The 26,784-nt window shown below is 46.1% G+C and overlaps 3 protein-coding genes across 4 annotated transcripts; 1 reads left to right on the top strand and 2 right to left on the bottom strand.

Moving 5' to 3' along the window:
* Window positions 1-690: 690 nt before the first annotated feature.
* Window positions 691-2,371, bottom strand: LOC3291460 (caspase). Its single transcript, XM_552289.3, has one exon. The coding sequence runs from the start codon at window positions 1,764-1,766 to the stop codon at window positions 1,008-1,010; it is 759 nt and encodes a 252-aa protein (XP_552289.3). The 5' UTR covers window positions 1,767-2,371; the 3' UTR covers window positions 691-1,007.
* Window positions 2,372-2,518: 147 nt separating this feature from the next.
* On the bottom strand, window positions 2,519-6,505 carry LOC1280721 (L-threonine 3-dehydrogenase, mitochondrial). Its single transcript, XM_320583.5, has 3 exons — window positions 5,430-6,505; window positions 3,091-3,615; window positions 2,519-3,012 (listed from the first exon to the last, which is right to left on the bottom strand). Exons 1-3 carry the CDS (start codon window positions 5,581-5,583, stop codon window positions 2,606-2,608), a joined length of 1,086 nt encoding a protein of 361 aa, XP_320583.4. The 5' UTR covers window positions 5,584-6,505; the 3' UTR covers window positions 2,519-2,605.
* A 9,231-nt stretch (window positions 6,506-15,736) lies between these two features.
* Window positions 15,737-26,575, top strand: LOC1280722 (protein artichoke). Of its 2 annotated transcripts, XM_061654743.1 has the most exons (6): window positions 15,737-16,101; window positions 16,217-16,407; window positions 21,391-21,728; window positions 21,796-24,046; window positions 24,116-24,494; window positions 24,566-26,575. In XM_061654743.1, exons 3-6 carry the CDS (start codon window positions 21,469-21,471, stop codon window positions 26,542-26,544), a joined length of 4,869 nt encoding a protein of 1,622 aa, XP_061510727.1. In that variant the 5' UTR covers window positions 15,737-16,101; window positions 16,217-16,407; window positions 21,391-21,468; the 3' UTR covers window positions 26,545-26,575. The 2 variants fall into 2 exon arrangements, with proteins under 2 accessions (XP_061510727.1, XP_320584.5); XM_320584.5 differs by having other exon boundaries at window positions 15,737-16,407.
* Window positions 26,576-26,784: the final 209 nt, after the last annotated feature.

Genomic DNA, 26,784 nt, shown 5'->3' with positions numbered 1-26,784 from the left:
CTCGTCGCTATAGATTTTTTTCCCCTGTTGAATGTCGTCTATCTTACTTCAATACTGGCTTGGTTGTGATCAATTAGATCATTTTAAACTTATTGTAAAAATAAGAAAATTAACATCTCCTTCACAATTGTTCGAATAATCTAACTTTAAACACATACGTTAACATCTCCAGTGGAAGCAAATAAGAGCATTAAAGGTACAAAACTAGGGTCTTCATTATGCAGCACGCCAACGAGCTTTTTGACAATTTTTCAAAAAAATAAACATCAAAATGATAAATAAATTACCACAAATGCTCAGCTTAATCGATAATAGCTTTCATCTAGTTTAAGTTTAGCATAGACATACGGGTGCGCTTAAAGTAATGTTTGCCACTGTAATTTGGTATTATCTTAGGCTTCACTAGCCGTAATTGATTCTTAGAACTGATCAATGAGCGAACTTTCTATGAATCTCTGAATGTCTGAATTTGAATGAAATTCTTTGAATGTCTATCTGCATTTTTATCAAAATGCTTCGAGAGGTATCAATAATTTAGTAGAAAAAAGATAAAATCAATTGTTTGCAAAGGAAATGAGCTTATCTAGCATAGCACAGGCGGTCCCCGAGATAAACGGTTAATTGGGGCTGTAAACGAATTTCCGCGTAAGTCGAATCTCGTGAGTTTGCTAGTAAAGGGTGCCTGCTGACTTATTACAGCAGTTTTAAACCTGTTGAAATGGTTTTTAACATTCAATCAAAGGGAAATTATTTGGCATTTTACAATTCATGTGTCAAATCAGTACAATTTGCTCAAAGAACTGTCAAATTTATTCCTCGTCCAAATCTTCGTATAAGAGGTTGGGGACTACCTGTACATCTATATACATCACTGACTGATATGTATGATGGCTAAGGCAGTCAAATATTGTTTAATTATGTTTCGGAAGAATTCAGAACAAAACAACCGAGCCATCGCAACATAAAATAGCTTGGAGTTCATTTATTTTCTAAATGCTTTACAGCTTTCAGCTTATCTGCTGAGTTTGTTTTGGCACAAAGTAGAAGGCTTTCGTGAGCATTGAGTTAATAGACGGTATTTGTTTAACCGTTTCCCCGTCGGACGTGATGGATGTTTGGCACGACACGATGTAGGACACTTGGGTTAGCAAGCTGATAAGCTCCTTTCCGGCAATGTTGTCGCGCAACACTTGGCAAAGCGATTGTATGAACCAGGATCCTTTGTCCTTGCAGCGAACCGATATGTGACGGTCGTAGGATGAGTACATCACCAACAGATCCGCATACATTGGTATAATACCAGGTGCAGGATCCACTGAACAGGGTGTCGAATCTGTCTCGTGCGAAGCTACTCCAAAGTCTACGTTATCACCGCGACACGTTTGAATGAACACAAGCTTCGGTTTCCCAATCAATGAAGGACACTTGTTTCCCACAAAACTAGCCCACAGTTTGTCGATTCGCAGCTTTTCTTTTTTCAGCGTGATATGATCTTTCTTTCCGTGTGCCATCGCCACAATTACCAGACAGTCGTTTTCGTTGTGATCCTCGCGGGCCACTTTGTATAGAGCTTTTTTGATCTCTTTCTTTGTGTTATCCTGGAAGGTACGCACGTTAAATTTCAAACCCTCCAGCGTAGCCACCACATCTTGTACGTCTTTTTCCGAACCTTCTCTCCTTTCACTATCATTTATGACCACTGCAATGCCACGGTTTGGATGCGTCGTGTCGTACGATTTCAGCTCGAACTCCAGGATTGAATCCATCACCTTTATTCAACTATCTGCTTCCTTGTGTGGATAAACTTCCAACAACCGACAGTTTATACTTCCTACCAAAATTGCTACTATCAGGGTTTTTTTTTTGTTTTACACTGATAAGATATTTCATGATTACAGTGGCAAAAATTCAAATAGGCGCACTTTGCTTTTGGAGCAAATTATGAACAAATGCTACTGTCATATAAATTGAATTCTTTCCACTATTCTCAATTGTTCATTCGCATTTTAAAATACCTGATTTTTTAAGAAGTTACTTCTGTAACATCAAAATTGTTTTAAGAATCCAAATAGAAACAAAACACGTTCACAATGTTTCGAGGGATATCAGTATAAATAGCTATTGATAAATTTCAAAAGTTACCTGGAATAGTTATGAGTAAGTGAGCTATTGTAGCATGTAGGTTTTCAGTGCCAGAAATGCTGGTCTGATGTGTGAAAAAAAACAAACAAACAGGAAACAATGATTTGGCGATTTTTCCGCACGTGAGGCCAAAAGTTTTATAATGTTGGTTAGATACCACGGTCCCACGGTATCAAGCGATTTCGTCATACCACGTTCTCGGTCAAATTCAAAGTGTTGACGGCTCGTACGTAGCGATGGCAATTGATAAAACGATTAAAACTGTGTTTGTTGATAGTCGGTATTTGATACATCATCAGTGGTATTGTTCTCCACGAACACGAGTAGAACACAAATTGATCTTGTTCGGATACTAGTGAGTGATGCTACCAGTGTCTCCATTTGTATCAATTTTATTTGCCAATTTATTGCAACGCTCGATAACAGAGCACGTGCGCCACCCTGCCACACCGAGTGCTCAGTCTCAGTTTGGCGCCTTTTTGATGTAGTTTTCGGTGACATCGCGCACCATTAGGTCGACCAGCTTGTCCAGATCGTACTTGTGCTGCCATCCCCAGTCCCGGCGCGCCTCACTATCATCGAAGATCTGTGGCCACGAGTCGGCAATGAGCTGTCGGCTGTCGGGCCGATAGCTTACGTGCAGCTCGGGAATATACTTGGCCAGCTTCTCCACCAGCTCCTCGGGCGTGAAAGACATGGCAGTTACGTTGTACACTCGGCGCTGTAGCTTCTCCTCCGGTGCGGTCATGAACTCGAGCAGCGAGCGCAAACAATCCTCGATGTACATCATGGGCAGACGGGTGTCGGGCTTCAGGTAGCACTGATACTTGCCCGTCTTCAATCCCTCGAAGAACACGGCCACGGCGTAATCTAAGAATAGGTAAACAACAAGCACAATTACAGCAACATTCCACTGGCTGGACAAAAACTTTGATTTCTATATCCTACCGGTAGTGCCACCGCCGGGTGGATCGCTGGAGATCACACCCGGAAACCGTAGGCAGCGGAAGTCCAGCCCGAACTTGTGATGGTAGTACTCGCCCATCAGCTCCGCGTGCACCTTCGACACGCCGTAGATCGTGCGCGGCCGCTGGATCGTCACGTTGGGCGTCGGGTTGCGTGGGCTGTCCGGGCCAAACGCACCGATCGTGCTCGGCACGAAGATGCGCATCTTGTACTGTTTGGCCAGCTCGAGCACATTGTGCATGCCCTCGATGTTGACGCGCACCGCGAGCGGCACGTTCTGCTCGCCGATCGCGCTGAGCAGCGCGGAAAAGTGGATGATCCAGTCGACGCGATGATCGACCACGATCTTCTGCAGCCCCTTGAAGTCGAGAATGTCGGCAAAGATGTACGGCCCACTGTTGACGATCTCGCTGCTCGGCTTGATGATGTCGGACAGGATGACACTCTCCTCGCCGTACTGGCTGCGCAGCAGCTTCGCACACTCCACCCCAAGCTGTCCGAGTCCACCTTGGGTGAGAAAATTGTGTGACGAAGATCGAGGCAATTAATACATTTGGTTCATTTCGTTCATGAGGAGTTTATTGTCAGCTTAAAGTTAAATCATATTGACATAATACTGAGGAATATTGGTCTTGTAAGGAAGGAGAAACAGAACCCAAACGTCTATGACCTTTTTAGTAATATTAAATTTTGATGATGTCCTTATAACACATACAGATCAAATGATATAACTAAAGATACTAAACGAAGGATATAAGATACATTCAAAATGTGATAAGAATTATGTATTTTTTCATTGATCTTCACGTGATCGTTTCAAATTGTCAGAAGTATAAAAAGTTCCAGAGACTTCAAAAAATCTGGTAAAAATTAAACAAACCCCATACAAAGATCAGTAAAAACCCGTTAAAAAGTTCGATGAAGGTATTAAACTTGAAATGTAAGATATTAAAGCTTATGTAGACAATTTCGGCAAAATGAAATCGAGGCCGTTTACACTATAGTGGTGGACATTCTGAGTGAGTGAGCCGAATCCTTGCAGTGATTAAATGCACTCAATTTGGACGATTGATTTAACGTCGGCTAGCTACTCAATCCCAACATTTGTTTTACAAAACTCTTGAACCCTCCAAACGGACTCATTCACTTTAAGTAATTTATGCCATCGACGGACATTACATTGAGATGTATTTAATCTCAGGAATGTAGTATTGTTGTTTATCGATACTTGTTACTTTGAATTTTTGAGCGGAAATTCCTGAGAATCTTGAAAGGCATACATTGTATTATAAAAGAGCTAGCTGTGCAATATGTTTGTGGTGTTTGCTTAACACAAGAGAATCAAACAGTTGTCAGATAGCTCAGTGATCATCAAACAGAACACGTGAATCATGTACTTTCCTAGAATGCAACCCTAAAGAGTTCATTGCTTTAGTTGAGAGCCTGAACCATTCTCCCATTTCGCTGAAATTGTCTACATAGGCATTAATATGATACATTTCAATTGACTGTACACCCAATCGTTGTTCGTACTGAGCGTCCATTAAAATGGACAGATATGCCGGTTTTGTGCTTAGGGTTTTTTTTAACTGAAACTTGCAACAGGAAAAAAAACCCATGAAATACTGCATGATCATGGAAAAAAAATTGTAAGTTAGATCATACTACACTCAATGCACATTTGCAGCAATGCAAGTAATAAACAAGTGATCTTCATTACGTAAACAAACCGTTTGCTTGAAAGATGTCTATTTATTCAGTTGCTATGCAACTGACCATGCAAGTAGGGATTGGAAGTACGTTAGACACGTTTTGATAAATTCACCTCCAATAACCGTTCCCTTCACACACACGCACGACCGAAGGAACATTTAAGATGAACTGCAACACTCAACCGGCAGTTCTCACTGCAACAAAGTTACACATTATTGAATATTCTCTTGCGAAAAGGCAACATTCGTTTACGGAACCACCAACTGAGAGAGAATAGCGTCGCCTACTCCAACCAACTGAGCCGTACGTGCTCGGCACTTCGGGCAGTGTGGGAATAAGCGGGAAAAAACAACTGCCAAGAACCGACACCGTGTCGGTGCTTAGAAACTGTTCCCCCTAGCAACGGACGCTACGGACGAGATCCTAAGCGGAACGTGTGCGTATACGCCTGTACGCTAACCTTGCACCATAATTTACATCCCAATTGAGCGCTCAATTGAGCTAAACGAAACGAGCGTTTGGGGCAGGGGCTCGCCCCTGCTAAACTGGTACATACATATGTTCGCGGTCCGTTCACGCACGAGAATGGCCGTGCGTACGAGGCTCACCTGTGATGAGAATTTTGGGATGCGTTTTTCGTCCACCGTTCGATAGCCATCGACGTTGGTGCTGGTGTGCGGTCGCTAGCGGCACCACCACATCACGTGGTAGTTGCTGGCGCAAGCATCCACCGAGTGCGGCCGTCGCTTTGCGTAGCAGCATCCTTGCCCGAGAAGCCTGTGCAGTGCAATGATTAGCGAGCTTGCCGGGGCGACGTCCTTATGGTTGGCCGCGGTCGATAAATCAACGGACGAACGAACGCGAAACAGCGAAAAAGGAATGCCGAAACTGATCGGACGATACGGGACGCGATTGCAATTTGGTGGATGACCCCGGGAAGAAGGTAATGATGGAGAACCCGAAATTCGGAAATTATCACACACACATACACGCGCGCACACAGAAACACACGTTCACTTGCACACACAGGCTGATGGTACCAATTTTGGGGATTTTGTTTTGTGTCGTTACTAAATTGGCCCGCGGATGTGTCTGTTGGGCGGACAGGACCAGTCGGAGGGTGGCACGTGGAAGGAAGGGTGTGTCTGTCTGCCGAGATGTGTGTGGGATCGATACCGAGAGCGAGTCCGTTCGGGTCGAGTCGCGGCTTTGGACTGAAGCTTGCCCCAACGGCATTCCCGTACCGGAGCGCGCGCGCGCGCATATTTTTGCGCGACCATGGAGACACCGCGCGTCGGACCCTGTCGGTGTTTGGTCGAAGTTGCGGGACATGAGGGTGATCGAGCGAGAGTGTCCTGCCGCCTGCTGCTCATGCTCTCGTGCGCAGCCGTACTTGTGGCGACTACAATGTGTGGCTGTGTGTTTCGCCCGTTGGCAATGTGTACGCAAGCGGATGACCATGCGGCCACAAGTGGCCCGCCTCGAGTTACTGCGGTGCTGGCGAATTTATCGACACAGCCGCTCCGGAGCGTCTTGTCGTCAGGCGGGGTTGTGGGATGATTTGATCGTGGTTAGAATTCTCCCCACACGCACACACACACACACACAAACGTGTTGCCCTTGGCCGGGATGGATATGTTGCGCTTCCTAAACCACCCGACCGCGAGAGTGCAACACCGTACTGCATATGCGTTAGAGAACAGGTTCCCTGTTGCACGTTTGTTGCAACGGTGCAGTGTGCATGCAAGAGAGAAGAATATGGTGGAGTACTGCGTGCTCGTATTAGCATTTTTTGTTGGTGCATTTCGTTTGCCGACCCGGGGGGAGAGGATTGAGTTTGTTGCAAATTGCGTCGCTCAATGACGCACCTAGCGGGATGGAATGATCTTTGTCGCAGAACCATGCGCCCGCTCATGCGTTTTGGTGGTCAAAATATCGACTTCAACAGAAGCACCAGTTTTGGCTGCAAAGAGATTAAAGAATTTAAAAATATCGGACACATCTATAAAAGTAAATTACAAAAATTAGGTAAGGTTTTTTTTTAACGCGAACAATCAAGGCATTGGAAGCTATATAAATTAAATCAGAGCAATTATAAACATAATAATTATGGAAAATGTTCTTGGCAAAATTCTACCAAAAAATGGAACAAAACACCTCAGATGAAAGCGAAAATACATGCGACCACCTCCCCCTCCACACTTGTTCTCTTGAAGCTCTTCTTACTTGCTTAGTTCGGCCACCGGGACGAGTAACAACGTAACTAAGCGTGACTTGCAACGTAAGCTTAATTAAGTGGTGTGGCATTCTGCAACTGGAACCTCTATTACCGTTACTATCTACGTTATCGTCAGAAAAGCTTGAGTTTAACTCAGTTTTTTTTTAATAACAATGTATTAAAACCAAACATTACCTGAGCAGAAGTATACATTATATTTGAATTGTTTTCAATTTCCGAGAATTGGCATTAGAAGCATACAATTGGTATGGAAATATTTGTTTCGATGACTTTATAATAACTTGATAACGAAGGAGGCGAAATATTTGATGAAATAACACATAAACAGAGATGTAGGTGAATACAAGACACTGGCAAAGATGATCCAGGAACTCGGGGTGTAAAATTTGAACAAATACAGGAAGTATTAACATAAGACGCAGCTAGCATGAACAGATCGATGATGTTTCCTCCTACGCATTTGAAAGTCCATCTAGCATTCCTCAAGGCAGCAATTTGGGACCTTGATGTTCCCGTTGCGGCTGATGTTAGGCTGTTTCGTGTCGTCCAGAATACTTCCGACTCTCTTTTTCTTCAAAGATCGTTTTTTTTCTGACTGGTGCAACTACTATAACGACCTGGTAATTTCTGTTGATAAGTGTATGTCAATGTCAAGTCACAACTATCGCCGTGCAATACGGTATAGGAGTGACCCTAGACCGAAAACTAGATATTCGACAGCATTACTGTGATATTTTTAAAGTTTACAAAATGCTAGGATGTATTCTTCGAGAATCGAGAGAGTTCAATGATCCACATTGCTTGTTAACTCTATGTAAGTCCTTTGAGTCCTATGACACGAGATCAGTTATGTAGTTTGGTGTGCTTTTTGTATATGGTTTAATAGGATAGAAGCTGTCCAAAAGAGAGTAACCCCTCGTTCATTGTACCATACTCGTTGTTTGTTATTTGGTCTAGACACACTTTCTAGAAGACGTGATAATGCCCAATGTATGTTAATTTCCAAGCTTATTGTCGGTAGGATAGATTCACCCGAAAGATTGGCTAGATTCAATATAAATGTCCCTCTTAGAATGTTTTGTAATACAGACTAATAAGAACTGGCCTTACAAGACGTACATACAGCGATAATGACTCTGAGACTGCGGTGGTGCTTAAATTTAATCAGCGTTACATGATATTTGATTGGAACCACTCTAAGTTTTCGTTACTCCATCTTAAATCGTGTACATAGCGTTTGATTTGCTGTTTGTGGTGTTAAAATTTAATAAGTTTTATAATTTAATATGCTGTTTAAATTTTTCTTTAACCTCAAAGATAAGGCTGCATGTTTGACCAATAACTTAAGAACAATAAACAATTAAACAAGACACGGTTATCTAGTTTGGCTAAAAATACTAGATTACCTCATCAAATTTCATGGCTGTGGAATTTCTGTACATCTATCATGGCTTTAGTCTCCAAACGTACTACAGAGTGAAAAGAAGTGTTTTGGATCCTCACGAGCACGTAACCTCCACTTTCAGGGTCGCTTAGTTAACATGGATAATGCAATATGATGCAATATGCAAGCATCATGCATTAAGCGCACTTCACGATCACTTGATCAAATGCCTACTTTACGTAAAGTTCAATCGAAGGATGCTCCATAAAGATAAACCCCACCAGGACCATGACGGGCGCAAAAATCGTACCACGTAATATCCTCCAGAAGCACAGGGGAGGTCATACAACTGTGCCCAGAATCTTTCGGGTGGAAAATCGTTCACCACTGGAGGCATCCACTTTTCTACCGCTTTTTATTTCGCTACCAGAGTTCGCTGCTGGATCTAAAGATCATCCAGTGCTTGCAGATCGCAATGAACGACTATTACCTATTGCCATGGAAACCGTTTTTGCTACCGCGTGTGTGCGCACTTGTGACGCAACAGATAACGCGTTGTGCTCCGTTCACGCCCGACAACGAGGCGTCTAATTACCACTGGTGAAGCAGGTGAATTAAAAACCCATAAACCCTTTATTACCCTCGAAAAGATAGTGTTTAGAACGTTCGCAGCCACGATATGGCACCGTTGAGTTACGGTTGCCAGTGAATTGAAAAACCAAACACATCTCCCTTACTCGCGGGTCGTCTTCCAGCTCTTGTTGCGCGGTTGGCGGAATCGGAAGTGCGCAAAAATATGATCTACTGCCGACCGTTTGCCGAAGGACGGTCACTGTGCCCGGGATTTCCTTGGAGTTGTTTTATTTTTCCCGCAGCCGAACAGCATAAACGACAGTGGCGGCGGTGGTGGTGAAACGATCTGTCAATCAGTCGTCGCGCGAGAAGTTATTTTTATGCCGTTTGGAATCTTTGGGGGGCTCAAAATCGCCTGATGCTGTTAGATAATGGTTCAGCCAGTAACGCGTCATTTGTGGGAGTGACTTGTTTTGGGGGGTTTGGAGTGTTCTTCTACTATTCGTTGTACTTGCTTTGCGTAAAACCGATTTGCTAATGTCCACACGTGGATCGATCGTAGGGAGGGGGATGGGACACTACTACGTTTTGAAGATCGTCGTCCGTTGTGGTTCATGGCAGTGATCGTCAGCACAAGTTCGACGACTGACATTGACCACAAAACAAAACAAATGATGCTCTGACGCCGTGAACCTGCGGTGTATTGTGCGTGGTGTCGTTCGGTTGGATGTCGGTCAGTTCTCACGATCTCTCAGACCGGTGCCATTCCCATTCAGACGAAACGGTTGGAAGGAAGGAAGCACCACTCGCTCGATTATACAATGCGCATCTGCATTTTGGACGATGCGTCGGGTACAATGCCGATACGATCTGGCAGCTGAAGAGGTCACTACGGTGGACTGGGCTTTGGGATCATAGCATCACCATCATCGCGCCAGCTCCAGCCAGGTCAATGGTTGATTGCACCGAGCGTGTGACTCTTTGGGTGAGCTGGACCTGTTTGAAGAAGTTTTCGGCGACAGATTCGTTTAGATAATTGGACTTCCTGCATGGAGATGTACGGGTTTGAATTGCTTCTTCCTGGTTTCTAGGAAGAACAGGTAAACATTCAAATGAATTCTTGACCAAGATTTGCTCGGTGGTATAGCTATGGTTGCTAATGACTCTACAGATCTTATTTACTGCTGCCAGTTTAATAAAAAAGTATGAACTTGGATGTTTCTGGTGTATCAGAATTGGTCAATAGATGTATATTCACAAGCTTTTGAATAGCAACCTTTTTGACCTTCATTTCGAGGCAGCCTACATTTGTCACGTAAACCGGATCACATTTCGTAAATGCATTCTATATTCCTCATTTTGATCTTACGGAATTCGACTCGTTTCCATCCCAAATTGGACTTAACTGGTGACATACAGTGGAAACCCTCATAACTAGTTTAATGCGTTCCAATGCCTCACTCATTATGCGAAAAACTCGTTATAAGGAGTACTCGTTATGAGGGGTTCCACTGTATACGCTGTCGTGCGAACACGACTTCACAATACATCTTGAATCTGAAGCAAGTTTTGATGCGAGAAGGCTACGAAAACGCCAACTCACTTAAAACATCCTCTAAATTGCTCAATTGCACATGCTTTGTGATAAGCAACTTATAATTCCCAGAAAACCGGTAACCCGTGTGTTAAGCCTATGTAAGAGAAGATAGGAGTCTGGGACGATGTCCATATCTCGTTTCAGAAGCATGACAAAATAATAAGGGACAAAATATCAAACATGTATATGATGTCATACCCCCTCTGAAGTGTGTTTTGGACACGGTAGCATGCGTTACTGCACTGATAAAAATAATAAATTACCTGGATTTTTTTTGTTACATCAGCGTATATCAGCTGATAATTACTGAAAAATCAGCAATCAGAGTGAATGCCTGCGCCTACACGCGTGGTCCAAAACAGCCGAAGTCATACAAAATCATGAAAAAGTCTACGTCTTTTTGTTCCGGTGCCCTCGTGAAGTTTACCGAGTCGAACGGAGTAGTTGTGTTCTATAAACATGTGTGCGTGTCAGGTAGCAGCATTTGTACTGCTTACCTGCCGTATGCCGCTGTGATACCGAGCGTGACGCATAGACAACGCATCAAAAGGACATGTGTAGCTGTGAGGAAATTTTTCTGTGTCTCTTTTGCCTTGTCCTTGCCTTTAGATCCTGATGAGTGAAGCATGTACACCTTTCGTGTACGTTCGTGGTATAAGCTCTGTCTCACTCATGTTAATGGTGAAGATAGAATCGTATGCCATCGGCTCTGCATTCGGGCGTGGGCAGGCCCGTGGACGCCGTCTGTTCGCACGCAATGAAACCACTTAGTACAGTTGACCTGACCGCACTGGTCCTATCGTATCGGGCTATCTGTAAGTCACTAATGGCCGAGTCCATCCGTGATAAAGGCAGGTGTAGAACAGCCACAATTGTTTCTCCAAATAAGAAGAAGAAGGATGAAGGTGGTAACAGATCCTCTCCCATAGATTATTTGATAGCTAGTGTGAAAGCAACTGTTCCATCCCTCTTAGCGTCAGCACGTTATCTTAAGCATGATGGTTAATCAGACATCTTTTTCTCTATATATTTTCAGACATCCTGCATTCCTGCATTCTTGCTACCACCTTATAATCGCGTGAACACATGAGAAGTATCCAATATTATACCAATATTATGGAAGTATACTGTTATCCGCTCTACGATAGTCTAAGCTGTGAGGTAACATCGGAAGCCATTGCGCCTACCAGAACTCTATACAGAGTACGAGAAAGGCTCTGTGCAGGCTGGACACCTTGTTGGTATTGATACATTTATATCTTACTGGGACATTTGTGTAATTAAGTTGGCTCCAACTAATGTAATTCTTCGTCAAGCCATCAAGGAAATTAAATACCCATGCTAGTTGCAATACATTACTTTCAAACCATTCAGCAGTTTGAACATTGAACAGTTAATCGCACTATCGCAGCTTACCATTGATCCCACGATCAGCCCTGAAATTGATGCACCTGCTCGTTTCACGATCGCTTAGCGATACAATTTCCATGCCCAACCCATGTCATTCTTCTGTGGCGCTGCGTGAAGATTGCATCCAAATGCATCCAAACGGTAGCGCACAATGGTCGCTTCAATCACCGTAAACAGAAAAGTCAAACACAAATTGCCTCCAAATAAAGCGATTATGAAGATTAGTCACTCGGATGGGTTCAATACGATCACGGTCAGCGCCGAACAAGGGGGCCCTGATTGCATCCGGCCCTGTGCCACACGTGTGGGTGTGCATTGAACAAAACAAAACAACAACAACAGCAAAAAGCCCTGAACCTGCAAGCGCCATGGTTTTGCACATTGTTTGACAAATATTTAGCCATCTCGCCAGGGCCCTCCATACGCGGGCTCTGATGTCGCTCGCCCTCGCCATCATGACACACGGTCGGAGGTCAAACGGAACTCACCCAAACGGTTGCGCACGGCATGGCGAGGGCGATTAGGAAAGCGTTACCCTTCGGTACACCTTTCTGGGAAGGTTTGGCCTTCAGTGGGCGAATGGGCTGCCATCCCCATGGGGGAGACCAAGTCCGTCACTCATTGTGCTTGGCTAAAGAAAGAGGCAAATTACCATTTTCCTTAATTTCGAATTCATTGTTTAGAAAGAGCCAAAACCCTTACGGACGCTTTGCGAAACACGCGTTGCCCCGTGCCCTGCCCTGTGTGTCGTCTTGTCGGGTCTGCGATTTGCGCCAAGGTGATGGACTCGCAACCACACGCATCGGGTGGAACCGGACGATTAACACCCTGCCGAAGGCTGGGGAAGGAATGGAGCAACGTTTGCTTGAAGATTCAAATGCACGCAAACACACTCACAAGCTCAGTGGTTGGCACCTGTCTTAGAAAGGCACCATTGCCCTTTTTTTGAGGAAAGAACGCACTGAGGCGCATTACCGTGCGTTTGTTAGTATGTGTGTGTGTGGCAATCAAAGGCTGAATTGTGTTGGGTGGAAAAATGGACACCAAACGCTTTACTACTAATAATTGTCACCATTTGCTGTCAATGACCAGCGTGTTTGGCGCGGAAGTTAAGCACCGATCCGGAGGGAGAGGAAGCAAATTTAAATCTTTCCACACAAATCGCCTTGTTTTGTTGCATTGTTGTTTCTATTTCCATTTTTTTCTTTTCTAGGACAGCACCCACTTATGTGAGGCAGCTCAAGGAAGTGGTAATTGTGGGGTTTGTAAAGTGTGGAAAGGGTTTAGTGTCCTCTCGATTATTTTTGCGACGTTTGACGTATTGTGAAGGAATAGTTAGCCAATAATGACGAATCACCTCGTGTCTTCGGTATGTGAAGGGCTGGCTAACAATGAAATTAGGCAATTCACTCCGTTTTCTTTGCGACTATTTTGGAACCTACCACAGCTTAAGCTTAAGCTGAGAGAAACATAGCTTAAGATACATTCTCTAATGAATGTCATCAAATCATGGTGATGAAATCTTGAGAAGCAAGTGAAAATGATTGTCGATTGATGTGAGGAACGAAATCCCGAGAATTTAAAATGAAAGAAAGGTTTTGGTGACTTCATTTCGTGACATGTTTTAATTCAAATTTTTCTCTAAATAAGATGATCAATCAACTTCGAACCTTTCATCCAGAAGATTACATTTAAGCAATTTTCAAATCTTTTTGTTAAACAAAATACATTTTTCAGCCCATTTTTTGAAAATCTTTTAAACTTTGGCGTGTATTTTGTAGGCTCACAGCCATTTGTTACGATAATTTAACGAATGTAGATCAATAGGGTTAATAATTTGCTGAAGCTATGCTTTTTATTCTAAACTCACAGAAATAGAAACTTATTCGTTAAGTCGATCGATAAAAGGAGTTGCTAGAGATGAACACTTGTTGCTAGCAATGCTACTGCTGGAAAGAGGCACCAGGTATAGGCAACTATCTTGAGCTCACATGGATTTAAGATAGCGATTTCCTTGGTGATCCTCCAATATTATGTTTCTTTTCTTTCCATCGCTCCAACTAGCATACCAGAGAGAAGCGTTAATTATTGCTAAATTGTATCGATTTCCATGGAAAATTTTCTACCAGAAGTTTACAATCTCTATCTTTCTCTGGAGATTCAGCAATTCTAATTACTAACGACTCAATCTTGAAGAAGGTAAGTGCAACCAAAATCAGTTCCCAGTCACTCTAAGTGTCTAACGGAAAGATGCTCTGTGTCTCGCCATACCAAACGAGGATAAACTTGGAACTTGAACCTTGATGAGATTCATTCGGTACTCTATAATAACAGAAAATCACCTACATTACTGCTGAGCTGTCATTATATGTTGATTCTTATCGATGTGGAAAGCTAAAGTATATTTAATTTAAATCGTAAACAGCTTATAAAACCAACATTATGCTTGACAACGAATCCCCCGTCTACATTAATAAATTAGCGTGCATAACAAATGGACCTGTTGAAAGTTCGTATCTTCACAACAGTCACGGTATCTGACCCTGATTGGGGAGATTATGGGCAGCAGATAAGTGAGCAGAATCCTTATCACATATAATAATGATACGATTAAGCTTTCCAGTTAATCCACCATCCATGTTTTACAAGTAGCAAATGTATTAGCGACTGGATTCCTATAAACCAATGCCAATAATTCACATTAAGTTCTTAACGTCCTCTGTGTTGATGTCATCATAATGCAAGCCAACTGTGAGCTTGATCGTGTACCATCACGATCCTGCTTCCCTTCCCTTCCCAAAACGGTGCCTGCCTAATGATCATTTATGATCGCTTGTAACGCAATGGTGAATGGTTTCCACCCAAAACGGCGGGCGGGACAAGGAGGCGCAACAGGAAGGGATTTCTGGTGGCGATTCGCAATCGTTTCATTGTTCCTTCGCCATTCGATTCAAAGATACCGAAACCTCCCAAACCATCCATCCATCCATCCATCTAAACATCTATTCAAGCCATCCAAGCAGGCCCATCTTCATCCACCTGTACTGTACTGCAGTGCTGCTCGGTGGGGCTGCTAGCATCGCCTACTGCTGCGTTCAAGAGGCAGCTTCTCCTTCAACCGTGGAAATGTAATTCGTTTATCGCTACCGGCAGCGATGGTGACGACGACCGGCGGTGCAGCGGGAGGATTTTTCCGGGCGTGCAGGCCGTGGCTGTGGCCGTTTATGAATGTCTGTATGCTTTTGTGTTTGCGTATGTATGTGTGTGTGTGTTGAATAGAGAGGGAAGCTTCGCAAAGAAAAACCCTCCATTGCGCTGACACGGCCGGGCTGGATTTTTACACAACACAACCTACCCGAACGGAGCTGGACCGTTTCAGCTCAGACATCATCGAAAGCTCCTGGCGAACGGATCGCGTGCGTGGTTGCCAGCGCATGAGTGTAGCGTTTGTGTGAAGTGTGTAAAGCTTCAGAGATATTTTTTTGTGTGTATGTAAACTGTGGTCAAGTGGAATTAATTTCGTTTTTTTTGTCGGTGTCGCGATCGCCACCGTAAGCATTGGTGATTGATCGTGCCAGCAATCGTGAGCGTGAGTGAACGTGATGGTTGCGAAAGTGAGTCCCCAAACACGAAACATCGCATAAATTGTGTATGTGCATAATAAGTTTGACCAATTTGCGTAATACTGGTGTGTTTTCTTATGGCGAAAACGTGATTGTGTAAAGGAAAATCGTCTGTGTGGCAGACAGTTTAAAGGATTTGGTGGAAGCTGAAAGTAGTTTCTAGAAGTAATGTGTTCTGGAATTCAAAGTGTCTGAACGTGAAGAAAGGGTTGAAAAAGCAAAATATTGAAACAAGATCATCTAAATCCCTGAACGCGCTCTGGTCTACGGCGCCCCGCCGCAGCCACAGTGGCTGAGAGGAAAGTGATCAGTGAACAGTGAAATTTTACGATCCCGACGAAGAAAGTGATGCACCGGCTAGAGTGAGCAACGTTTGGTGGTAGCAAAATTTCCTTTTTTGTGTGTTTTGTTTTGTTTTTGCTTTGCTTTGTTTTCGAAGCCATCGTTTTCATAAGTGAGTGTTGATCGGGAGAGTGGTTATACCGTGCGTTTATAGTCCACACTGGTGAAGTGTAGAAATTACTAAATTAAGCGTTAATTAAAACCCACGAATCTATTTTACCGTAAAGGAAAAGGTTCACTCGTGCTCGTGGTTGGTTGGTCAGTGTGTGCAAAGGCTAAAAAAAGCGAAACGAGTGCTACAGGTCAGCTGCAGGAGTCTCCAAGTTTTCCATCAAACAAGTACGAGCAGTGGGGTCGATTTTCTCTCTCCATCCTTTCGGCCGTAGCGCTCAGCAGTTGCGGGGGCAGGTTTCGTGGCGTAAGTGATTTATGTGACAGTTTGTGCGCGTACCGCGTGCACGTTTCGTGTATCGGTTTATGGGGATTTTTTTGGGGGGAATTTGATGCGTTTGTTGTAAAAATTCGTTACAGATGTGTTTTATAATCGTGGTACGAAAAGGAGATTATAAATTGACGATTGCCAGACATTTTTAAGATTTCTTTATTTATACTTACCTGATGTGAAAGATCAAAGAGATGCGATGTAAAAGCCTAGATACTGCGTTTTTGTTGTTGTTTGGGTGATTTTTTCAAGCATGTAACTGAAAAGATACAAAGTGGCGTTAAAGCTAAACACATAGAAATGTCGCAGTTAAGGAGAATAATTTAATATCAAAATTCTACTTATTGTTGGGCACACTGAATTCTGTTTTTTGGACCAAACATCAGATCATTTTAAAAGATTTATGGAGGTTCTTTTAGTAATGAAGTGTTCCATAGTTACTTGAACTCTTCACGAACCAGAACATTCATCATTCATTTTACATCCATAAGAAAAAGCTCTTTTTTGAAGTTGTCAAGCTGAACTCATTACAAACAAATTTGTCAGGATGTTATCTCTATTAGTTTTTAAGTAACATCTTGGTTACTGGATCTCCAATCTTATTCGAAAATCATAACTGCAAAGTATTTTTAAGCTGTGTGAGGACGAGCATTTGATCACTAATGTCATTGATCCAGGACAAAGAAACATCACATGAACCGGAGCATTCTACTCACAAATGACTAGGAATACCCATAACGTGTTGTTTCTGTGTCTACCTTGTCAATAAATAGATATTCGACGTGATCGTGTCATGCCTTCCCACCCCAAGTTGGTCCTTTGACACCTTCTTTTACCAAGACACTATATGATATAACCAAGAGACTGACGAGCTTAATTCGTTGCAAGGGAGTTACATATACATCCTCCTTTGATGATATTCCTTCTGAACGTGGCTTCAAGGGTTTTATCAGAATTAGATATGGTACATGTCTCAGTGACGTATGTGGCTATGGCTATGGCTCAGGCGCTAGAGTTGATATGCGGATCTGTATTTACTTCATAGTAGAGTCAACATAGTACTTTACTACGCTGAAGTTCAAGCGATCTACAGTAAAGTCTCTCGAGAATAGGACAATCTCGATCTCTCTACAGTCATCCTCGAGAACAGGATGGTTTTCTCACGTGCCAAAATTAAAAGCAGAGAGTCTACCACATCACTTTAGTAGATATTCTGGATTGTGATTCAAATGGGATGTGAAGTTAGTAATTATAATTCTGAGAAGCCTAGCCAGCATGAATGGAAGTCCAAAAAATCTCAATGCGTTACCAAGACCAAGAATGACTCTCAGTTATTACGCCAAAAATGAATCTTCCTCTCTTCTCTGACTCCATTACCTTCGTCGGCTAAGGTCTTATGACTTATTGATTACCATAGCAGGATAGTCAGTCCTACGTATGGGAGCACGGTCCATTGGGGTCTTGAATCAATGATGGGCATGTTGTTAAGTCAGAGTTCTTTTATTGTACTTCGAAACCAATCAATACAACTTACTATCAATATCTTGTTAGGTAACAGTACAATGTGCTTTAAATTTTATATCAAACAAAAACAGACCTTTTTTTCTATATGTATTTTCTCAACATCGCATCCCATCGCATACCTCCCAACACGCGTGCGACAATTTCTGTAATTTCTAGGGCAGTGGGAAATAAACGACATCACATTTCATGCTCCGATACACTTTTTCGTAGGACATTTTCCTCTGCTTAGTGTCATCAAAGCAGGCGCACACCATAAAACGGCCCTGGCAACTGGCGCACGCGGTTTGCGTACGGGATGACACCGATTCCCGGGAGGGTTTGTTTCGGCAAAAAAAGGTTTCCCCAACCGTCTACCTTTTGCTTCTAGGACTTCTCCAGTGCACGCTATTACGCCGTAGCTATTACGAAGCGTGTCTAATAGTGCAAACCCCGCTAGTGGCAGATTCCCGTAAGTGGGCCCAACTGGAGCACGTGCTTGTGCGCACGCGCGTACGCGCGCACTAGTACGCAGCCTAATGACGCTAAGGTACGGTAATGCTGCTTTTTTTCGGAACGATTAGCACGATCCAGTTTCGGATGGGATGCGTGCATGCCGTGCTTCCTTCCAGCGAGCGATAAACACATAAATGGACATTTTGCGCAGCTTTTGCGGGAGGCTGTCGCACAAAGTTGTTGGATAACATTTTGAACCACTTTTTTGTTGCTATTCGTTTGATGGTGAATAAAAGTAATAGTATGTTGCGAAAAAGGTGCCTGAAAGTGGCAGGCTCACTGTGACCCGTTGCTCGCTAAAGCTTCACCTAACCGTGTTCACGCCTGGCCAAACACCTACGACACACGGTGGCGTAAACTGCGCTTCAAGAGACCTGCTTCCTCTGGTGACCCGCCGTTCGCCCGTCCCCCCAAAAACACACACACACCAGATTCACTCTCAATGGCAATTGTTTTCTCGTACACGTGCCAGACGCATGAGCCCAGGCTGATAGATTTGTTTTCGTTGCAGTCAGGCTCGACCGTGCTCTTCCCGAATTATGTAGCTCTGTCATTCCCTCGCTCTCTCTTCAGACATGCGTCCAAAAATCCCATGTCTCTCTCTTCCTCTTTCCCTCTGTGTCTTGGTTTTTATTCGCCCTGTCTTACCTCTGCGGCGGGGCATCAATCTAGGTTAGCAATACGCGAATCTACCGGGCGTGAAGGAAGCAAACGAAAACGAACATTGCGCCAAACCCGGTCGCTTTGGCACCGAAACGAGCCCCCTCACGTGCCGGTGGGTTGGGTGCGTAAGTGAGGCGTCTCCCCCGAAGCCGCCAGAAGCAGCCCACACACACACACACACCGTTCATCGTCGTCGTCTTGGGCATCGGAACTGGGAGGCGAATCCTTCGAGCGTGACCGTTTGGTCTAGCGTAGTGGCACGTCGTGGGGCCCGCCGCTGTTTTTCACAGTTGCATCAGTGCCCAACGGGAGACTGGGTATGGGTCTGCTCGCTCTCTCACTCACGTTCTCTTTCTCTATGCATGACGGCTGTCCAAACAGTACGGCAAAGCAAAAAAAAAAAGGAAACGTGCATTGTGTGTTGCAGCGTCGACAAAACGGGTGAAGGGAAAGAAAGGAAAGGTGGTGAATGTAACACATGTTGCGGGGGTGTCTTATTTTGCAATGTTGTATGGTTAGAAGGTATGAAAAATGGTGTATGTGAATGGAGTCAGTTTTGTTTTTTAATTCAATTTTAGTTTGGCTCAAATTAATTATTTTCATAAATATAGGTAGAAACAATAGTGCTTGCAGTCTGTTTTAAATGATATAATTTCCAAGGGAAAGAATGAATGCAACGATTTATCCGCCGATGCCACACATTTGATTCCGCACAACCAATATGTCGTCTTATTTCTCTAGTAGTATGAAACTTGTAAAGGCCTCAAGTAGTTTTCTCGATTCTTTTTTCAATTTTTGTTGAATTAGTGCCAAATTTTTGACATTAGGCTGAAATTTAGGACAATTACACTATTTTACAGCTCAGTTTCTAATGTAAACGGCATTATTCAACAATCGCAAAAAGTTTTTTTAACAGCCTAGCTATCACAAATAATGTCAGCTGTTGAAAAACATCTTGCATGTTTTGAATAATGTTGAATGTTGAAGAAATATAATGAAATAATACAATGAAGTTGGAATACTTTCATATAGCACCACGTCGATAGCAATGACAATAGCAATGAAAACGTTCATTTGTATATTCATCCTCTAGCTTAGCTCTGCTCCTCAATCTAGGGTATTAAAAGACTAATAAGCTCTCTTTTGAAATGCCTCGTTTCAATGTTATCAGTAACTAAAAAAATGTACACAAATGCATTGTTTGAACGACTTTCTTGGCAATATCACATGACAATGTTATGTATGGTGTAGTAAAGCGAATTATTTGGTACTTGCTCTATTCTCAGAGGAACACTAACTAATCTAGTGAAGCGATCAAATGGCATAAAACAAGCTCCATGTCATGTTCAAAACGAAAGATAAAATCGCATCCATTTTTAGCACAAACAACGACCGCAAAGCCCGTAGCCCCGTTCCCTACCGGCATGCAAATGCAGTATGCTCAAACCAACAAAAAAAGTCCCCATTACATGCTTTTAGCGCATTACTGCTACAAATTCGGAACCATGCTTCACTGATTCCTCTTGTGCGGCTGTGCAGATTCCCGCAAAACATAAATAAACCTGTCTTGTCCGTCCCATCGTATGGCGCCGACGCCGCCAGTACACGATTGCGGAACTATGCGTCTTAAATCATTTTGAACGACCACACTTGACACCGCGCGCGGCAGAATGGTTTCTACGCGGAGTGTGGGGTTGCGGGTTCGTCGCTTAAAGTCTTTCCCCCGTTTTTGTCCGTTTTCTGAGACGTTCGGTAAAGACGGTGGAAATGACTACCACCACCACGACGCAAGCTTTACGTAATCGTTCCCCAAAATCTCCGTACCCTTTGCCTGTGGTGCAATGTCAATGGAGTTGTGACGGGTGGGGACGGGTGTAACTTCACTTTCGGCTACTTGACCTTGCCTAACAACGACGTGGTCGTCAGAGTGGTCAGAGTTTTCACAAAGCGCCACAGGCCTGGTGGGTGGCATTCATTGTTCTCGTCTCGTTTTCGCTTCCTCGAGACTAATTTCCGTAACCGAACCCCCGAAGTTGTCGGTGGTCAGAATCCGCGAGTACGTTCCGGTGTTACAAACGGCGGTGGTTCGTCGCTTTACACCCGCACAAAGCGGGTTCAATTCGTTGCACCTGTTTGGGAGTTACAAAGCGTAAATAAATTGGCATATCCGACAGGCATAGGGCGAAACTAATTTACCTACTCATTTACAAGAGCGGGCTTTTAAACGCGAAAAACAATGTAACGAAAACTTACCTTTAATTCCCAACTCTCTATTGCCAGTGTTCGGTGTGCGAGCTGGGCGAAAGTGACGCACGACGCCGTAAGAAAATGACCTTCCATTCCAACGTGCGCTAACGAATGATCGCTGTCTCCCGCGCTGAGACGTCGTCAGAATCGACGAGCGTACGGTCTTGTAAGGCAAGATCAATGGCGCCCACCCCAAGTGCCACGTGTTGCTACAGGAGAAGGATAAGCTGGATGAGGCAACTGCTCTGCCTGTTGGTGCTGCTGTGCTGCACCGTAAGCACAGTAGTTGGACAGCGTGATACGATCTGTCCACCGCAGGACATAATACTCCCTTGCCGATGCTCCCAGCGGGGCAGTGAGATACAGATATGGTAAGAAGTCAGTCCCATGTTCACTGGAATTCGTTCTAACTTTTGCTTATTTCACATCTCTCTTCAGGTGTTCACATAGTGATCTGCCACGCGTTTTGATGGGCCTGAAAGCCGTCTCCAAGTCGATCATTCGCCCGATCGATGAGCTAATACTGGAGAACAACTTTCTTCCTTCGCTGCCGGGGCGAACCTTCGCCCCACTAAACATACTCCGCCTGATGCTGCGTCACAATGGGCTGGAGCGGCTATCGAACGGGTGGCTTAACGATCTGGACAAAAGCCTGGTCGAGATCTTCATAGTGGAGCGCAATCTGCGCAGCATACCGGTGGACAGCCTGACGGGGCTGCGCAAGCTCGAAGCGGTCACCATACAGAGCGAAAACTTGAAGCGTCTGCCCGACTTTTCCGGTCTGCCGAAGCTGCGGTACATCAACGTGCAGAGCGGGTCGCTGATTGAGCTCGCCCCGCAGTACTTCCGCGATCTGGCAAGTCTCGAAACGCTGCACGTGACGGGCAGCAGTAGTTTGAACCGGCTGGAGGCGGGCTTGTTTAACGATCTGCCCAAGCTGCAGCTGATCAACCTGTCCGAGAACGGTATCAGCTGGGTGCATCTGCGCACGTTCGTTGGACTGCCGGCGCTAAAGACGCTCCAACTTTCCGGCAACAAGATCACGGATGCGGGCATGATCGGTCGGGCGGTGAAGGACATACACAATCTGCAGGTGCTCCGTATGGATCGGAACATGATATCGAAGCTGAGCGAGGGTAGCTTTGTGGATTTGCCTTCGCTGAAGGAGCTGTACTTGAACGACAACGGCATTACGGAGATCTTCCACGGTGCGTTCCATCGGACGCCCAGCCTGAAGTTGGTGCATCTAGAGAACAACTATCTGCGGCGTGTGCATCCCGAATCGTTCCTGCAGGCATCGGGTAGCGGCGTCGAGATGATGCATCTGCAGCAGAACGAGATTGGCCGGGTGGAGGAGTTGCGATCGCTGCTGGACGCACTGCCGATGTTGCGGTTTCTCGATCTCAGCCACAACAAGCTGGAAGCGATCCCGTTCGGTGCACTGCGCGGCCATGGGACGCTGGAGCAGTTGTACCTCAACCAGAACCGCATCCGCATGATCGAGCGGGACGCATTTATGGCGATGCCGGGCTTGCGGGAGCTTCGACTACAGAACAACTCGCTGCACGATCAGCTACCGATGCCGTTCTGGAATCTGCCCGGGCTGAAGGGAATCGACATATCGTACAACAGCTTCCGCCGGATGGATCCGAATCTGTTGGTGGGAGTACCATCGCTCCGTCGGCTGGACATTAGCGGCAACACACTGTCCGTGATCGATGCCGGAGCCTTTACCCACACACCGATGCTAGAAACGGTAAACATTTCCTTCAACGAGCTGTCACTCATCCATTCAGCAACGTTCCGTGACTTGAACCACATGTTTGAGCTCGACGCAGGCAACAATAAGCTGCAGGAGTTCATTCCAGGTCTCCCGGTGGCTGTGGAGCGAGTTAATCTGCACGGCAATATGATCACCCAACTACCTCCACCGACCACCGCAAGCCAGTTATGGGATTTACCGAACCTTCGAATGCTGGACATCAGTGCCAACCAGCTGACCCGTCTGCCAAGGGCCGTCTTTAAACCAACGCCGCAGCTACGCGTCCTCAGTCTAGCCCGCAACCAGCTTCAATCGGTGGACGATGGCAGTCTGTCGGGGCTCTCGCGCTTGGAGATACTGAACCTGCAGGACAATCGTGTGCTCGCCCTGCACGAACGCTGCTTCAGTCCGCTGGAAAACCTGCGCGAGCTCAACCTCCAAGGCAACCGGATCGAAGTGCTGGTGGACAATCTGCTCGACAGCAACGCACTGCTCGAACAGTTCGATGCGTCCCGGAACAGCATCGTGGAGATATCGCCGAAAGCATTCCGCAACAGTCGCTCCCTGCAGACGTTAGATCTTTCGTCGAATCAGCTGCGAGAGCTGCCTGAATCGTTGTCCGGGCTGGCCGAGCTCCGGGAGCTGGATGTAAGCTTCAATCAGCTGACGGAACTGTCACCCAATGTGCTGGTGTCGTGGCGCAATTTGGAAGAGCTGAAGGTATCCAACAATAAGGTAAACCAGCTACACCAGGGATCGCTCAGGAACTTGCCGCTGCTACAGTATCTGGATCTTTCGAGCAATGAGTTGACGCTGCTGGAGCACGGGTCGCTGAGAAATCTGCCAGAACTGCAAGAGCTTGTGCTGGCGGACAACAAGTTGAGCGAGTTGAAGGAGCGCGTCTTTGAGGATCTTCCCAATTTGCAGGTGCGTTGGGTTTAGAGGAAGTGATCATTTGGCTATATCTAACTTATTTAAACTCAATCTTCTTCCCAGGCCGTACATCTGCAACAGAACAACCTGCGATACATCTCCCCGTACAGCTTCTTCCGATCGCCCTCGATCGTGTACCTTAACCTTTCCGCCAATCAATTCCGCAGTCTCGACAGTGTTGGTCTGAGAAGTGTACGGAACTTGGAGGTACTTGACCTTACTGGGAATAGTATACGCAAGATCACACCGAGCCCGCTGCGCGGACTAGACTGGTTGGTGGAGCTGAAGCTGGACAATAACAAGATTTGTGGCATCCAGGGTGAACCGTTCGCGACGATGCCACGGTTGCGGGTGCTCAGCATGCGCAACAACCAGATGTCACGCGTGCCGGAGCCGATCTTTCGCAGTTTGCGCACGAACATTGCCATACTGGATGTGGATGGTTAGTAGAATGGAAGTGAGCTGGTCAAATATCTTGCCATTAATGTGTACTTTCTTTGCCAATATTTCCAGGTAATCCTTTGGATTGTAGTTGCGATATGCTGTGGTACATGGCTTGGTTGCAGGAAAGTCGAAGTCTTTACCCTGGACCACGCTGTAGGGATGGGAAGATGCTGCTAGACATGCGACTGTCGCGCACTGACTGTCAGTCGGGAGCCAGAACGGCACCATCCGGCCATCAGGGAGATCATCCACTGACGAACGATCATGGCGATGTGTTTGTCCGGGCGCTTGATTACGACGAATGTGCTGGTTCAGAAAACTACGAACTTCCACCAGGCCCCACTCCTCCCTTCCACGCAGGTTCACCATCTCCCGGTGATAGTGACTATTTCTACGACCAGTACGTCGACTACCCGAACGCGCTGAACGATACCCGACTAGCGAATGGGCAACGCTTCAACAACACCACACCGTTCGCGCAAGATCCGCAGCAAGATCGACGGAACTACACCACCAACTTTGTCGACTTCAACAACAACAAATTCAACCAGTTCCAAAGGCCACCGGGAGGCGCTCCACCACTACCACCACTACCCCCTGGGGGCCAAGATTCCGGCTCCCCGTTCACCTTCTTCGGGCTGCCCATACCGAGCCTAAACATTGGCAAAATGTTCGGTGGAGCAGCCGGTCGCAACGCAAACAACCGTGCTTCGGGCGGATCCCGCGCCAAGGGACGGGTGCAGGTGTACAAGCAGGGCGAACCGGAACAGAGCACCATCTATCGGGCCGACGGTGGCAAGACGGAGTCCACGGTAACGCTCAAAGCGCCGACCGATCCGCTGGACAAAAATGCGGGCGCTACCAACGAGAACAATCTCTTCTACCGGCCCTTCTTCCAGACATCCTACCGGCAGCCGCCCTCGGTGGACGTCCAGCAGGGTGGCTTTACACCGATGCTACCGGGAGCGGTGGGTGGATTCACGCCCATTACGGATCCGACGCTGAAAGTCATCAACCAAAACTACACACACGAACCGCCGGGCAAGTGGCCGACCGAGTTTAACGAGCGCGTACCGCTCGTTACCGAACCGACGCGCTATCTGCAGCAGAACAAGTTTGAGGCGACGATTAAACCGTCTCACAACAGTGCGCCGTACTTTGTCGATGGTATAACGCATCACATACCGGGCAAGCAGGACGTGGTCGCTTCTCCGCCGATGGTTCCGAAGCGTCCCGATGTTAGCGAGAAGCTTAGCAGTGCGGGTGGAAGTAATTCGACCGGCTCGGGTGTGCCCCATTCCGAGATGGAGGAAGAGGACGAAGAAGAGGACGACGAGGGAGAGGCGGTAGATGAAGACGAGGAAGCGGCCGAAGACGACGAAGACATCGATGGGAAGGTGAATGCTCAGCCAGGATCGTCACACAACGATCATGAGCTTACCACACGACTTTCGATCGAGCTGGCCACCCCAACGATCGGATCGACCGTTGGCGGAGGTTTCAACAAAGCTTTCACCACACCCAACCCAATGATCCGTGAGCTGGCCCGCACACCCAACCGTCCCGAGCTGTACGACAGCACCAGCAACACGCCCTCGTCACTGTCCGCGCTCATCGCGCCCGGCCAACCGCACAGACCGCCGCCCGGCAAGGGCATGGTCGAGAAAGTGCCGGCGCCCGTCTCCTCCACCGTTACACCGTACTTTCCCAACACTACGCCCGGCGCGCCGCACCGGGTAGTGCCAAAGATCGAAACGGACGCCGGTGGTGGCGATCGCCATTTCGGCTCGCCGAACATTATCGATCTGTCCCCGTCCAGCCACCATCATGGCGGCGGGGCGGACAGCGTCAACGAGATCCGCAAGCGGGAGGATATGGACTGGTACTTTGCCAACTACAACCACACGCAGCATTACGATTTCGACGAGCTCGAGATTAATAGCTTCCGCAGTGGGGCTGGTGCGATGGTGCAACGGGGGCTCTTGGTCGCCCCGCTGGCTGTGGCCATCCATACGATTGTGGGGCGAGTGGGACGAATAGTATTTTAGAGGATGGGGGATGGGGTACGGCTCGGGAGCTCTGGGAGGCGGAAACCGGTGGTATGGGATCGAAGATTTCGCACGGGAAGCTAGGCTCCGCCAAAGGAATGCGCAATGCATGCTGAGCGCAGGGAATCGCGACAAGGGGTGGGCAATGTTTTAAATCTAACGTTTTGGGAGGGAAATTCGTTTAACGTTCGTTGTTTCGTTAGATTTACGGGCAGCTGGCAGCGGAATGCCGTTTGTTGC

This window comes from Anopheles gambiae, chromosome 3 (genome assembly GCF_943734735.2).
Source record: "Anopheles gambiae chromosome 3, idAnoGambNW_F1_1, whole genome shotgun sequence".
NCBI lineage: Eukaryota > Metazoa > Arthropoda > Insecta > Diptera > Culicidae > Anopheles > Anopheles gambiae.
This window is presented reverse-complemented; position numbering and strand designations above follow the sequence as displayed.

Bases quoted from the DNA above. Each gene is read 5' to 3' on its own strand.
- LOC1280721 (XM_320583.5), bottom strand. From the start codon at position 5,583: ATGCTGCTACGCAAAGCGACGGCCGCACTCGGTGGATGCTTGCGCCAG. The intron at 3,616-5,429 runs GTGAGCCTCGTA...TTCTCACCCAAG, and splicing joins TCCCAAAATTCTCATCACAG to GTGGACTCGGACAGCTTGGG. The intron at 3,013-3,090 runs GTAGGATATAGA...ACCTATTCTTAG, and splicing joins ACCCGGCGGTGGCACTACCG to ATTACGCCGTGGCCGTGTTC.
- LOC3291460 (XM_552289.3), bottom strand. From the start codon at position 1,766: ATGGATTCAATCCTGGAGTTCGAGCTGAAATCGTACGACACGACGCAT.
- LOC1280722 (XM_061654743.1), top strand. From the start codon at position 21,469: ATGATCGCTGTCTCCCGCGCTGAGACGTCGTCAGAATCGACGAGCGTA. The intron at 21,729-21,795 runs GTAAGAAGTCAG...ATCTCTCTTCAG, and splicing joins GGCAGTGAGATACAGATATG to GTGTTCACATAGTGATCTGC. The intron at 24,047-24,115 runs GTGCGTTGGGTT...TCTTCTTCCCAG, and splicing joins AGGATCTTCCCAATTTGCAG to GCCGTACATCTGCAACAGAA.